The 14,943-nt window shown below is 35.1% G+C and overlaps 1 protein-coding gene across 4 annotated transcripts in view; it reads left to right on the top strand.

Annotated features, from left to right (window-relative positions):
* Positions 1–14,943, top strand: part of STRN3 (striatin 3) — a 60,825-nt gene that overhangs the window by 29,804 nt on the left and 16,078 nt on the right. For 2 of the 4 annotated variants that reach the window (XM_063398870.1, XM_063398869.1), the window contains exons 8-9: positions 4,655–4,765; positions 10,991–11,131. The exons of 1 other annotated variant lie outside the window; for it this stretch is intronic. In XM_063398870.1, coding sequence (XP_063254940.1) covers positions 4,655–4,765; positions 10,991–11,131 — 252 coding nt within the window. The remainder of the gene's footprint in view (positions 1–4,654; positions 4,766–10,990; positions 11,132–14,943) is intronic. One more of the 4 variants, XM_063398871.1, reaches the window with a different exon arrangement.

Genomic DNA, 14,943 nt, shown 5'->3' with positions numbered 1-14,943 from the left:
AAGTAGTCAATATCTACCTTTAAATGGGAATTTGTCTATCTTAATTTCTGAACTGTGATACAAACAATTTAGTAGTTACATACTGTGAGTCTCAAATTGTAAGCCCCAGACTGCCATTAGATCATGTTGTTTGAGCCTTTTATGTCATTGTTACAATGAAGTCATACTTTAGCAAACATCCCAGTGAGCAAAGAAAATACAAAGATTTACAAAAATTTAAGTAATGACACATCTTCCAGGAAAATAATTCGGTCTTGATTTTGAAGGTACCAAGGATTAGAAAAGATTCTTTCCTAAAAAGTACTGTCAAAGGATTAGTCACCTTTATTTTTAAAACTCAGTCTTGTTTCTAGTTGGAAGATGAAGCTGAACAAGGTGTTACTTTTAGTTTTGGTAATAACTATCTATTTTTGGTAGCATTTTAGTTGCTTGCTGTTGTTCCTTTTTGAAGTTGATGTTACTTCAACAATTTCTGATGATCTTTTCATTTAGGCACACAGGCAGATCTCTTGGTGTAAGATATTTCATAGAACCTGAAGCAAGAGTTTTTGACTTTGCTTGCACCATCCCTTCAAATATATAGTGATATTGGAAGTTGTGGTTGTAGTATCAGTCTTGCTATTGCATATAAAAAGCAAGATAGTTTGATACTGTAAGTCGTGCAGTCAAGGATTTATCTGTGGCAGACTGCTGAAACCTACTGTGTTGCACTACCTTGTCCATTGAAATTCCAAGTCATTGTTTCCAAAGATTACTTTCCAGTGTGTTCTGCGTCTGGCATTTTCTCAAGTAGTTACCCAATTTTAAGGTGTTTTAAAAATAAAATCGACCCACCACGCTTTTCATAGAGCTGTTTGAATGTTTTTTATTACAGTTGAAATGAACCTGTAGCAAATTGACACAGAGCATTTTAGGAGTTTGTACACACTTGTGACAGCTGATTTAACTGCAGCAATCCCATTGCTATCAAAAGACTCCTATCTGAGAAAAGAGTGGGAAGGAGGAAATAAACCTCGTTTCATCTTTCAAAGTATCTTCTGAGTTTTGCCATCTGAAGACAATTTCTGTATATTTCTGTTTTTTGTATATTTTGTAACTTACTATTTAAGTCGGTCAAAGACAGGCCTACACCTGTAGTAGCAATATTTTTTTCACAGTATGTCACTGATTTTAGTACAGATGTTCTTTCCTTAAATGGACATTTAAGGATACAGTCCATCAGATCTTGGGGTTATGTTACTTTTTAAAGACTAGTGTAGATATGACAAGATTTGTTTGTTAACTATCACAAATAACATTTTTAATACTGTCCCACTTAAATGCTTTCTTAAATAAAATAATACACTGCCTAAACCAATTTATTTTAGCCTATCATGTTGTTTTGAACTCCATGAAACTTGTTACTTCAAATATCCAGGTCCATCCAGTTAGTTACTTACTTCGAGGCGAAACTTAATTTAAATGAATATGTACCGTTACTTCCTAAACAATTGCATCAATCATGAACTTAAATATTTCAGTTAAGATGCAAATTTTTCTTCATAACGTAGTAGTTGCTCTGTTCTGTTTTCATAGATTTTTCTTTCTTCCTGTTTTAGTTTTCCTGTCGTTAGCCTCCTTCTATCACTTCTTACTTTTGCAAACACTTAAGCATTCTGAAACAGAAATAATATTTACATCTCTAATTAGCTGTAATGCTTTTATTTCGCATCTGGAAAACATCTGATATTTAGGCGCTAAAAATATTGCCTACTCTTGCTTTAGTAATATTTACAGTACTTAATTGCAAAGTATGATCTGTAGGTCCAACTCTCAATATCCTAAAATACTCCAGCACCAAATTTGATAGTTACATTTTTGCTGTTGAAGACTTCTTCAAACCTGTCAATGAGTGTCTTGAAGTTGGATTGCTTTTGTTTTCTTCTATATTACTTTTTATGAACAAATTCTTTTTTTATGTAAATGCCTTAGTTAACATATGTTAACTTAGTTAACAAAATGCCTTGAGTGTTTAATTCCAAACATTGTGATTTAAAGTGCCCTGTCACGCAACATGTTTTACTTAGGAACAGCTTATCTTCAAAATACTGAAAGATGAGCAAGTTCAAGTAGCGTTAAATGAAGAGTCAAAGTATGTGACATAATAAAAAAAGAATGTACAGTTTCAGATTCAAAAAATTATGAATTCCTTGTGGTGATTTAGTGTCAAGGAAAAATGCATATGGTAACTTCAGTTTGCTTAAGCAAACAGCAATATATGCATATTGTTATATATTATGCTACATATTGCAGACTTAACATACTATGTAGTCTCTTTATTCTGCTTATGGTTTCATGTGTTCATCACTGAATTTCTCTTCCCTTTGAAACACAAAAGTTCTCTTTACAGATGGACCATGAGTCAGAGAATGACTGGCTGTGCCCAGGATTCTGGGCTGGCAGAGTGTGACTAAAATTCACAGTCTCTTGGGTCATCTTCAAAACACTTTTGAAAAATAGAAAAATTTAAAGCCAACCTTTCTCCACTCAGTTATACCAGTCAGTGGACATCCTGGGTCCTCTGTGCTGTTCTCTATCAGTTTAGTGCACAGAGGGTCACTGTTGGGGGCAATTGCAGAGGTCTTCTAATTACATGGTTCTGTTCTGAAATAGCCTAATATATCTAGGCATGCTGGAGAGAAACACTGCTGGGTTTTCCTAAAAATCTTGTTTGAAATTAATTTCACAGCCTACCCAGATAATCCGACTTTGTGTTTTATCTAGTTTTCTATTTGCAGCCTACATTTTTGCAGCCAACAGTGTTGGTTTTGAATATTTATGTTTGCAGGCTTGCGCTTTTCTTGTTTTTTGTTGACTGAATGAGCCCAGTTCCTTCAAATTCTTTGCCTTGATATTTAATGCCCTATTTGTTTTGTGCTCTACAGACATTTTCTAAACTTCCAGTGTAGAACACAGACTGAACATGTTACTTCGATTTTGTCTTTACCTACAGTGTCCCGATTTAATGCACTGCACCTTTTAAAATGTACCAAAATGACATTTTTCAGAATAGCATTACACTGATGTTACTTGTGGTCATCTTCTGCTTCAGTTTAATTCTCTAATCCTTCTCAGCAATGCTGCAACCTAGCTGATTATTTTAATTTTATTAATAGTGCTTTGGAATTTTATTAGTTTTAATTAGTTTTTAATGGAATTTTCTTTTAATTGAGTTTTAACAGTTTTGATCTTTTTCCTCTTTGACTGGGCATGTTCTCTGACTTATCTTTCTATGCTTCTTGTGTTTCTTATAGTATACTATTCCTCTCTGTCAGTGCTTAGACCCAGTGATCAGAAAGATTGAGGTCTTTGAGTTTGCAGCTTGGTAGATGTAGCTGTAGTTTGGTGTAGGATGTCCTTGTTCCCTTCTCATTGCCAGAGTTCTTTGTGGGACACTGCCATTGTGCTCGTTTCATGTTTCACCACCCTTCCCATGTCTATATTCCACCTCTTCGATCAACATTGTCATTGAATGATGGTAGATGCATCAATATCCCAGTGTATCTCTCTGCTCATCTGTTGTCATGTTTTCTCATGAAGCATGTACTTGGAATAACTCCTATTGTTTTTATTCTAAATGCATGTTACTTTGTTTCTACTGTGTATGACTCCTCTTGTGCACTTTGATTATAATGGTTATAACTTCAAAAATGGGTACAATCATATTGTAAGAATGATTGGAAATTGGGACCTGAGGAACTAAGTCTTGTGGTTTTATGCCTAAAGGATTTGTGAGGATAAAGCTGAGCTGGCACACAAACCAAGTTTGGTTGCTGCCTGGTTGTCTACTACCAAAAGTGCTTCTGCAAATGTTGTGTTTGCCTCCTCTTAGAAACAGGTTTATGTTTTTACTAATTCTGAGTTTCCAGAAATGATTGAGATGGATAGTTTAGAGAAATGGAGATGTGACTCTTTGTAAAGAATAATTAACTCTGCACTATTTGTCAAAGAGAAGAAGATATCTCTTGTGAAACTATGTGGAATGTTGTATTTCTGCTAATTATGATACAGTTTCTGGAATGCAGTGGGTTGTCCACCTGTGCAAATTACTTTTCTTCATCTTTATGTGAAAAACTGTATTTATAGACTTGTTTCTCTGGTTATATGTAGGACCAAGGTTTCTTTCTTGTGCATGTAGAGTGAATGCGAAAGGATGCATGGTGGTCTTCATGAATAAACTGGCACTGACTTACTCAGCTTGCATTTTCATGACAGATATAGCATGAATGCTTTTATTTGCTTATTCAACACTGGCTGAATAATTTCTTAACACTGTCTTTCTAAAGATGCAGTAATTGTTTCTGAAAACCAATGAGTTTTTGTGTATTTTGAAGTATCTAACATAAACAGTTACTTATGAAGCTTAATTTGTTTGCTCCTTGGTAACAAATTAACGTACAATTTTCAAATATGTAACTGATAATATACAGTGCCTTGAAAAACTATGAAATGCAACTTGATCTTTTATAAACTTAAAACTGAGACTGCACCTTTAAAATAAAGATTTATTAATAAAACTTTTATTAATGCTCTTATACAGCTATGACAATAAATCACCAACAGCTTGCATTGCCAATTGCTGATTATTTTTCTTTTAATAATATGCTGCATGTAGACAAAGATGACCTGTCCCCAACTGCTGAGGTTTGGGATGTAGACCAGGGACTAATAAGTAAACTGAAGGAACAGTACAAGAAGGAACGAAAGGGGAAGAAAGGGGTAAAGAGTAAGTGCAGATTCTGAATCTTGTAATGCAACACGTTTTTGCCTATGTATATAGAAGACATTTTTTCTCACAAGTTCTGTTTGTTGTTGTTTTTTTTTCCATTAAACATTGTTTTCTGTAATGGGGGCAACCAACTTTAACTTTCTACCTGCTGAATGTGAATATGTCAAAACCTTTGACAGCCATTTCATAAATGAGAAATATTGAAAAGACAAAAATTCAAGATTAAAAACTTGAAGAGAACTAAATGCATAGGAATGTTAGTGTAAAAATAATGAACAACTTGGATTTTGAGGGCATTCCTAGTCTGAGAAGTTTTCTGAAAGATTTAAACTTCATGTGCTTGTGATACTCTAGTGGGACTGTTGGTTGTCAGGCTTTTTCTGGGGGTGGTGGGGTAGGTTTTTTGTTCGCTTTTTTTTTTTTTTTTAATATGAGCTTGAATCAGTCTGTAATTGCTATGTATGGGTTTGTAATTATTTTTACAGCCTCAGGCATTGAGAACTAGGAAATGCCTGTAATGTAAATATGAACTTTTTGGTGGCTTTGTTTAGGAGATAACCTTTATTTTATAGTACCCTTTTAGTGCATTTTTATAGTGCACTTTTCTGTGCATTTACCAACATTTTATTTGATACCCCTTTACTCTCTGAGTTATCTGACCAGTTGACCTATTTTTAACTATGTAGTTTAAACAAAACTTCATAGTTGGACTACCTGATAAAAATGCTTTTGGAAGTTATATTCTCAACTATATGAAGTTCTTAATGTAAAAAGTGGTATTAAAGCTGTCATCATAGAATGGCTTGTCTTGGAAGGGACATTAAAGATCATCTAATTCCAACCCCCCTGCCATGGGTGAAGATCACATTGCTCAGAGTCCCATCCAACCAGTCCTCGAACACTTCAGGTACGGAGCACCCTCAGCTTCTCTGGACTTCTGTTCCAGTGCCTCACCACTCTTACAGTAAAGGATTTTTTCCTAATATCCACTCTAAACCTACTGTTTTAGTTTAAATCCATTCTATACTTCTGGAGTCCCTGCAGCAGGTCCCTGTCCTTGCTGTGCTGGCACCCAGAGCTGGGTGCAGCCCTGCAGGTGGGGTCTCAGCAGAGCAGAGCAGAGCAGAGGGGCAGAATCCCCTCCCTGGCCCTGCTGCCCACGGGGTTTGGATGCAGCCCAGGACACGTTTGTCTCTCTGGGCTGGCAGTGCCCATGGCTGGGTCATGTCCAGCCTCTCACCCAGCAGCACCCCCAGGTCCTTCTGGGCAGGGCTGCTCCCATCTGCTCATCCCCAGCCTGGGCTGATGCAGGGGATTGCCCCAACCCAGGTGCAGCACCAGACCTTGGCCTTGTTAAACCTCAGCAGGTTCCCATGGAGCTGCTCCTGGAGCTTGTCCAGGTCCCCCTGGATGGCATCCCATGTTGCTTTAGAAAAGTTCCCATGATTGCTGTGCTTTTGTTTTGGAAGTATTTTTTAACATTTTCTGGAGATAACTAGCAAAAAAAAAAAATTCCTCAGTTTCAAAACTTGTATGGGTGTACACTTTCTAAATTACTTGAAAATTAAAATATAACACTTCCTGAAAAAATATGTAACTATTAAGATTTTAATTTACTTTGTAACACAGAACATTTACAGGCAGTTAGTGCATGTTGGTTGTTTTTTCAGCATTTTTGCATGACTTGTGCACTTTAACTTAAAAGCTTGGACAAAGCAAAGATTTTCACCTAGTCTTTGCTTTAATGAGTGCCTACAGTAGTCATCTGCATGCTAATGTGTATCAGCATTTAACATGTAAATCAGCAGTTGACATCAAATTCACATGAAGTATTTGATAGGATTAGAAATTTATTTTTAATACCGAAATGGATTTGTTTTATTTGAAATTTTCTTACTAAATTTTAGACATTTTGAACCATAGTGGCTGCGAAGTAACAGGAAGTTTTCTTCATCTAAAGGAATTTTGAAATCTTTGGTTCACAGAAGATAGTATTTAGGGACAACTGTGTGTGACAGTACTGAGAAGTGACATAAGTCATTGTTTAGTATTTTGAGTCTTAAGTTTGAATTTTCCTTCAGGAAACCCTGAACACATAGAGTCTTACTAGGTGGTTTGTGAGATTCTTTGGTTGTCATATTCATGATAGTTTCTGATTAAAAATTAGCCTCTAAATCACTGAGCTAATTGTATGAGAGAACTCCACACACAGAGTAAAAGTGTGCATTCAAGGTTGGGCAGGTTTATTTAAATACAGTTTTGTAGACTTTTTTTCAGCTTTTTAACATTCTGAAACTGAAAACAATGTTGAAAGGCTTTTTTATTCCTGCTGCTCATGTCTGGTCATTTGGGAACTTCGTTCAATATGTATCTCTTCCTTTGCTCTTTAGTGTTTTGACTTCTATCACAATTTGTTTTGGGTACCATCAGAACTTATCTGCATAGTAGTATATATAATCATAAACATCAAACAAATGTGCATTAAATGTCATCTCTTGCAATGCTTTGAGGACAGCATAGTAGGACAGACATTCTGATGGGTTCTTTTGTTGGATATGCATCCGGTATCTGCTGTAATCTGTATTTCCAGTGCAACATAACCAGGCAGACACTGCCCTGTCCCCAGGTATGGAGGTTTTCGTTCCACACGTACACGTAAATAAGTGAACAGAAGTAGTTCTGATCCTATATTGACATTTCCCTAGTCTGTATCTCTATGTTTTATTTTGGGTGGAACACCTTAATTAAGGTCATCTTCTGTCAGCATTTCTGGTTTTGTTAAGTAATACTCTTTTTGTTGGGGAGGAAGAGGGTGTCTGTCTAGGTAGTCACCATGTTATGTGAAAATACTACCTCTTTATGAAAGCATCTTTAAGAACACCCCACCAGAACAATAACAAAAATCCACCATCCCATACTTTGATTTCCTTTACAGTGTCAGCTGTAAAATAATGCAAAATCTCTTTATTGAAGAGTTCTTGTGTTAAAAAACCCCAGAAGCAGAGAAACAAACCACACCTATCCTATCACTTGCCATGATACATAGATGAGGAGTTAGGTTTGATTTCTACAAAGGCAGGCTTCTCTTTTCAGTAATATGCTGAGTTTAAGGCCTATTTCTTGCCCAGCTTTGATAAGATAATTTTGGCAAGTAAGTTGGGATGACTGTTTTTCAGACATAGCCTGTCACCTTTGCAGGATATAATAATGGAGGTATTGTGAATCTCATTTCATTCTATCAGGTCAGCATAATGTGTTCTCAGTTTGAAGGTTTTCACATCTTGTATATATGTATGTATCAGTGTTGAAATGAAGATAGTTTTATTGTTTTTCCTTAGCTTTTTGCGCTTTAAATTTTTCTGCTCTTTCTCCTTCAGTTTAATTGTTCTGTACTTACAAAAGAGCATTAGTTCCATTCACTTTCCTACCCTTGATTTCTGGAAATATAGGAGTGAAAACAGATCTGAATTTTACCGTCTTCATTACTATCACCTGTTCTTGACACATAAGGATCTCTGTGTTATATTCAGACTTGGGCTAATACATCTTGGACCTAATAGAATTCTGTTTAAGCCTTCTCAGACTGAAACTTTTCATCACTAAATATTCAGTTACCTTTTTCACTTTTGATCTCTGAAGGACAGTACACTGAGAGGATGCTGTAACTCTTACTTCTGTTCATACCAGGTCTAGCAAATTTTTTTTTGTCCTTAGCCTTTTTTGAGGGTAAAAAGCTCATCCTGTTTTGTGCCTTGAACATAGTTGCTTATGGCACATTCTTTTCTTTAGAAATCTCCTTGTAACATTTACAATACTTAAACAGTTATATGAAGGTACACTTGCAATTGCTTGAAAGCAGAAACCTGTGTAGGCTTCTGTAGCAGTGGCACAGTCTTGAATATTGACAAATTTTTCAGCATGAAATGCACAAAAGTTGTTTGGAACAGCAGCTGCTCCTTTGTAAACTTCTCTCTGAATTGTATGATGATTGAGGACGGTTCTGAGGTTATGCCTGAAGGACAAAAAGTGCCCAAACATAGTGAAAAAACAGCTAAAAGGCAAGGCTATTGGTCCTCTAATTAGTGACAAACTAAATGAATGACTGCTTAAAGGTGGTAGAGGAGAGGAGCTACTTTTAGTTTCTTCTGAGTATGCTCCAGGACGAACTTCTCATGCTCATATGTTTGGCATGAAAGCACCTTGAGAAGATGCTTTCAGTTCAGATAGAGTAGGAGCTTCTAAGCCCTTTTGGCACTTTGCATATGTATTGACATTTTGCAATGTATTGAACAGTTCATGCAGATCAACATGGAGAAGACAAATGGTGTTTCCTCTTCTGGAAAGCAAAGGGTTTGTTAAAGTAAACAGTTCAGGGTCCCAGTCATGAATTTTATCCTGTCATTTTATTGATTGCTCTATAATATCTTCAAGAATATGTCTGCTGCTGGTCACAATAGGTACCTGGCTCATGGCTGATTGGAATAAAGACAAGCTTTGTAGTCTGTATGGTGTAGAGATCCGGCCATTTTAAGAGTGACTTTTCATATATGAGATCTCACCTGCTGGCTGCAATATTAAATATTATACTTCAGAAATTAAATCCTTTCAGTATAGTGCCTATTAGAAAAAAAGAATGTTGGGTCTAAAGAGATTTCTCATTATTATGTTACATTCACTTCATTAGCTGAGATCACAGGTTTCTAGACCTACTTCTCCAGGAGAGTGAAATGAAACTTAACTGCTCAAGCGATCTGTTGTATGAGGAAAACTTTTGGAAGCCAGTTCTATCCTCAAATTGCTTCTGGGTAGCAGTCTTTGTATATTTAACTAGAATACTAAGTAAACTACATAAAGGAAATAAAAAAATACCAAACCCAGAAAAAACATAAATATAGGGAGTTTTATTATGTGGCAAAATGAGATTTTTTTGCAAATATTAATGAAAATAGTTATATAGCATCCTTCTTGGGATATGTGAAGTATACTTGCTATAATTCTTCTTCAAGAAAAATTTTTCCTTTTCATTCCTCTCTGCAGGGAATTCTCCATTATCTTTAGAAAATTCTGTCATTCATGGGCACCTATTTTTGAACACATTGTTTTAAACCAGTAAGATCTGAAATGATCAGATACTTTCTGAAAGAGTATATTTTAGTGTTTAACTGTTTGAATGAATGGTTCTGGGTTTGATAAGTCATCTGTAATCATAGTCTTTATGTTCTAATTTTTTGACAACAAAGGCTTTGGTTTAGTTTCAATTTCCTCTTTAATAAATGTGAGACATGTCACCTCAGTATAAGAACTTGTTCACCAATGCCCCCTTTACTAAATGGTCTGCAATACCTCTGCTTGCAGTCCCAGGAAGGGCTGTTTTATTGGTTAAAATTTGGTTATGTCTTCTATCATTATGGATTGTTTTCTTTAAAGAGGTTCTCTCACTGAAATACACTTTATGATTAAAGCTTTGACTTCTTGACGTGGAAGCTATAAAGGTGAAAGCAGGAATGGATTTAGTAATTTAAAGATATTTTAAATTATACTATTTTTGTTTGCTAATGTCTACATAGTAATTAATTGTACATATAATTCAGAAAACTTTGTTTCTAGAAGCTTGCTTTTATAATAATTGTAATATAATATACATCTGAAGTTTCATACAGTGGTGGAAGCATTCTTGCTCCTGTGTTTAACAAACACTTCATACAATTTAAATACCATTCAAAGCAGGGAAAGTTAATTGTTCGTTGCACCCCCATTATGAGTTGTCTGTACTTCTGTTCTCATTTTTAAGCTTATTTTTAATTTGCACTCTGTTTTTTAATGTTAAATTGTTTAGTATAGTTAAAGTTGTGTAATATTATTAGAAAATGTTTAATTCATGTGTTTTTTAATAGTGAATGTTCTTTTAGTATTTGGCTTGACTTTTCAGTAGGGCTGTAAGATGATATTTTTTCTCTTTCCTACAGGAAATTGTAGAATAGATCTGCAGAACACAAAGGAGTTATTCTTTGATTTATGAATTAAAATTGTTTGCATGTAGTTTTCAGATTTGCTGTATTAACTCCTGCTTTTGATTTCCAAACTATTACCAAACAAAAGCCAAGCACTATTTATTTTAAGGAGGTCCCATCAGTAATTATTCTTATTTAATGGATTTGTAGACTTCAGTCAAGTCAAGCGGTAGCGATCAAATGAATTTTTGCTGCTGACATTAATTTACAGGAGTCAACAGGACAAAACTTCACGACATGATAGCTGATCTGGGCGATGATGAGATACCCCACATCCCTTCAGGAATCATTAATCAATCTAGGTCACCCTCTTCTAGAATGACTGATCATGAAGGTGCAAGAGCAGAGGAAGGTACAAAAAATTCAGCTACTTACTATATTTCAGGAGATTTCTTTTAGAAAGCACACACTGTAATTTATTATCCCCTCTGTAAAGCTTAATGCAGTTGCAGATTGCCACATTATTATTTTACTTGCAATTCTTCCCAAATGGTTTTATGAGAATATGGCTTGAGTTTCTGTGGCTTATCATAACTCACCATTATTTCATAAGTTTTTTAAAATAACTTCATGTACAGCAGTGTGTTCTGACACTATTCACTATTAAATCCTTGTTTGGAGACACTCCCCCTCTCCCCATTAGCAAAACCTTTCACAAATAGGTTGTTATGTATTGAGGAGAAAAAAGGTGAGTATTAACATTTGATGCACAGTTTGGATTTTAAAATTAAAAGTGGTGATTAAGTTATGGAATTAATTAGTCTCTTTTCCTCAAATTTAATGTTCTCTTTTATGAAATTCCCTTTGTCTACATACAAAAGTTTACAAAGACACTATTTATTTCTTTACAAAGTATTTATTTAAGTTTCAGGATTATCTTTGGCAATGAAAATAAATGGCAGGCTATTATATATAAAGTCAGAAATCTTGTATTTGGCTTTTAAGATTTTTGTTTTAAAGGAATGATTTTTTTTTTCCTGTATTAGCTTTGAAATTGAATACCATTATGTAAATTGTCCTCTACTGAGAACATACTCATTCAAAACACTCAGGTGTATTCAGATTTGCCTCTTTTAGGATGATCTTTGACCCCTAAGTCCTGGCACAGTATCAGCTACAGCAGAAATGGAATTTGTATTACTACTGATTCCAGGAATCTGTTGTTTCTCCTGTTCTTTTTCACCCTTAACCTCACAAATGCCTGTCAGCGGACAAGCAGAAAAAAACCCCAAACCACATTTCAAGGAGTCTTTTTTTGTTTCTCTCCCAAACTGTAATTTTACAACAATCATCATCTTTTTTACTGCCTTCCTTTTCATCTTTTATTTCCATCTTCAAATGAAGTAGTATCAAATTTACCTGTGGAGTGCAATTAAAAAATCTACAAGTGAAAATCCACTTGCTAAAACTTGTAGATGTATACTTAGGTTGTTTCTAGGTTTAGTGTTTACATGCTTTAGGTTGCCTTTTAGCCATGTGACCCTACAGTTACCATTTTCTAGGTCTGTCTCGGGCTGTTTTTCTTAGGCCATACATGTGTGAAGGAACACAGACACAGCCCTTGTTACAGACAGGGATGTTGTCTCAGGCAGAGGCCTTACATTTAAAATAATACTGGACAAAACAGTCTTTTTGAAGAAATAGCTGCTGGATTTGTATTGGATGGGGACTGACTTTTATTGCCTGGTTACCCTTTATCACCTGTGTTACCCTTCAAGTAAAGATTGTTCACACTGTTCAGATAAACTGCTTTCATGGTTATATTTTCATGCTGTTTAACGTGTCCATTTTTTCAGCTTGTCGGTGTAGTTTGCTCTTTATTTATTAAGAGTAGTAACATATAATATCTCTGTCATCTTATCTGCTCATTGTGGTTTCTGCATAGTTTTTAAACTTGAATATTAGACTGTAAATTCTGCTGTTTCTATCCTGAATGCTATGTGGCTTTTTGAGTTTTTGTCTGTACCATATGGTGCAAAGCTACAAACAGGCTGTGTTGTATTTGAATTCTTCTAGGTGTGTTACAAGGCCAAATACTTCATTATCATAAAATACAGATTTTGCACCATGCACTACAAATACAGATTTTACTCAATTATTTATTCAGCTGCATTCCAAAACCTAAGATTTTGCAGATAACTTTAGGCTTTTTTCCTGGGATACATTAGCCTATGCTGATCACTTTTATCAAACCATAGTTTTCTTGTGACTGTGTGGAAGTTTTATGCTACACTTTGAAATATTACAGTTCTGAGGTAATGGTTGGTAATTTTTTTCTTAAGGGGGTTCAGAGAGGAACTGGCTCTAACTGACTTGCAGTATTTCTTTCATACCTCTAAAGGTGTGAGAGTTTGGTTTTTGGGTTGTTTGGTGTTTTTTTTCCACTCTGAACTGCCAGGTTAAGTATGATTTTATGTCATAATCACACTTGATAATTTTGGCCATGAGAAACTGGAATTTACATTTTGACATATTCTATTACTTTCAGAAATGGTATCAACGTCATTTTCCATCCAGTGTAGAGAGAATTACCTTCTTCACTGGTTGTTTTTCAGTTTTAATATCTATAGATGGCAGACGTGTCAATCTACAGATTGACATAAAAAAGCAGTAACAGCTGATTGCTTGGGTTTGAGCAGCTGCTTTTGGTGCACCACATATGAACTTTGTGGGAAATAGCGTTAAGATGTCCCTGCTGTACAGTACACAACTGCCTATATGAACATACATAATCAGAGATTAAAGCAGCTGCAGTTTGTACAAGTATTACTGCTTGATTTTGACTCAATTATGCATATCAAGGACTTGAAGGTAAGAAATGCTGGTTAGGATTGGCTAAACAAATATTTAATCATATGATGTTATATTCTAATATTTATTCCACCTAGTTTCATCGACAAAGGAACTTGTAGTATCACAGTTTTACTTTATGCTTATTGATTGCAAACTCAGTTAAGCATTTATATTATGCTATGAGAATAGTACCTTACTGTGTGTGAGAAAAAAATTTAGACTTTTTTTTTCTAGATAAAAAGCATTAAAAAGTCATTTATTTAACTATCATTTGCATATATCTATTGATGCATTGTTTTGGTATGTGAAGATGTGGGTCTCTATTTTTAGTAGCTGTAACGTCATGCATTTTTTATTGTGTTACTATTTTGCCTTTTCTTTTTTACAAAAGCAGTTTGCAACCATTTTTTAAACTTCTCAAATGTGCCTCGCTTTAAAATATGAAATTCACAAATAAATCACAGAATGCACTGTACATACATATGGGCAACTTTAGTATTGAGAAATAGTCTTCTGAATTTCAAGTAGCATTAATTTTGAGGCTTTAAATAAAGAGATAGTCCCTCATGCAAACAAGACTTGATGAATTTGTAGTATAGGTTTTTGATGTGGTGGTCCTTAATTTTTATTATAAATCATAGGAAAGCTGATCTGTTAAGGTCAGGTGACATTAATTTCACAAAGAATTAGAATGACAAGTTACTGGGTTTACTTAAAGCTTGGGGGCCTGTCCTAAAGATCAAATAGGAATAACAGCAAAGGACATAGATGTTTTATAGGAATATGTCTTTTTTAAAATATAAGTAGTTTGTAGTAGACTGTCGAACGTAGAGTTTTAGTAAGTTACTAATGGAAATAAAAAGCTTAATCATATTAGAGCATGGTAGGCCTTTTTGGGCTGTTAATGTAATGTAGCATTCTTCTGAGTCAAACCTCTGCATGGATTGTGAATATTTTTATAAGAGGTGACTGTGTGTAGTTAGAATATCATTTGATGTTTTTATGCAATTGTAGGAACAGCAGTCTGTATTCTTACATAGATTTTGTTCCTAGATTCTCACAAACGGTAATGTTGACTGTGCTAATGAGGTTACATTCCTTAATAGTGCAATAGTCCTGAAGCATTAGAACCTGTTTTATTCTTGAGAAGTGGTGTATTTTCACCTAGCTGCACTGGCTCCTCTTTGCCTAGCCCTAGCTGTGGTGCCAGACATCTATAACTTTACACCTGGTTTCAGTCACTTTCCTTCAGTGGGAGTGGACTGGACCTAGGCTACCATGCAGGTGTGTATTCTAAACAGGAGTGTGTTAATTATTAGTCCTCTTGTTTGGAGCTACTTTTAGAAGATAAAAACCCCAGGAAACTGGAAA

Source organism: Prinia subflava, chromosome 5, assembly GCF_021018805.1.
Source record: "Prinia subflava isolate CZ2003 ecotype Zambia chromosome 5, Cam_Psub_1.2, whole genome shotgun sequence".
NCBI lineage: Eukaryota > Metazoa > Chordata > Aves > Passeriformes > Cisticolidae > Prinia > Prinia subflava.
Note: the sequence above shows the minus strand (reverse complement) of the source record. Positions and strands in the feature narration are given on the sequence as shown.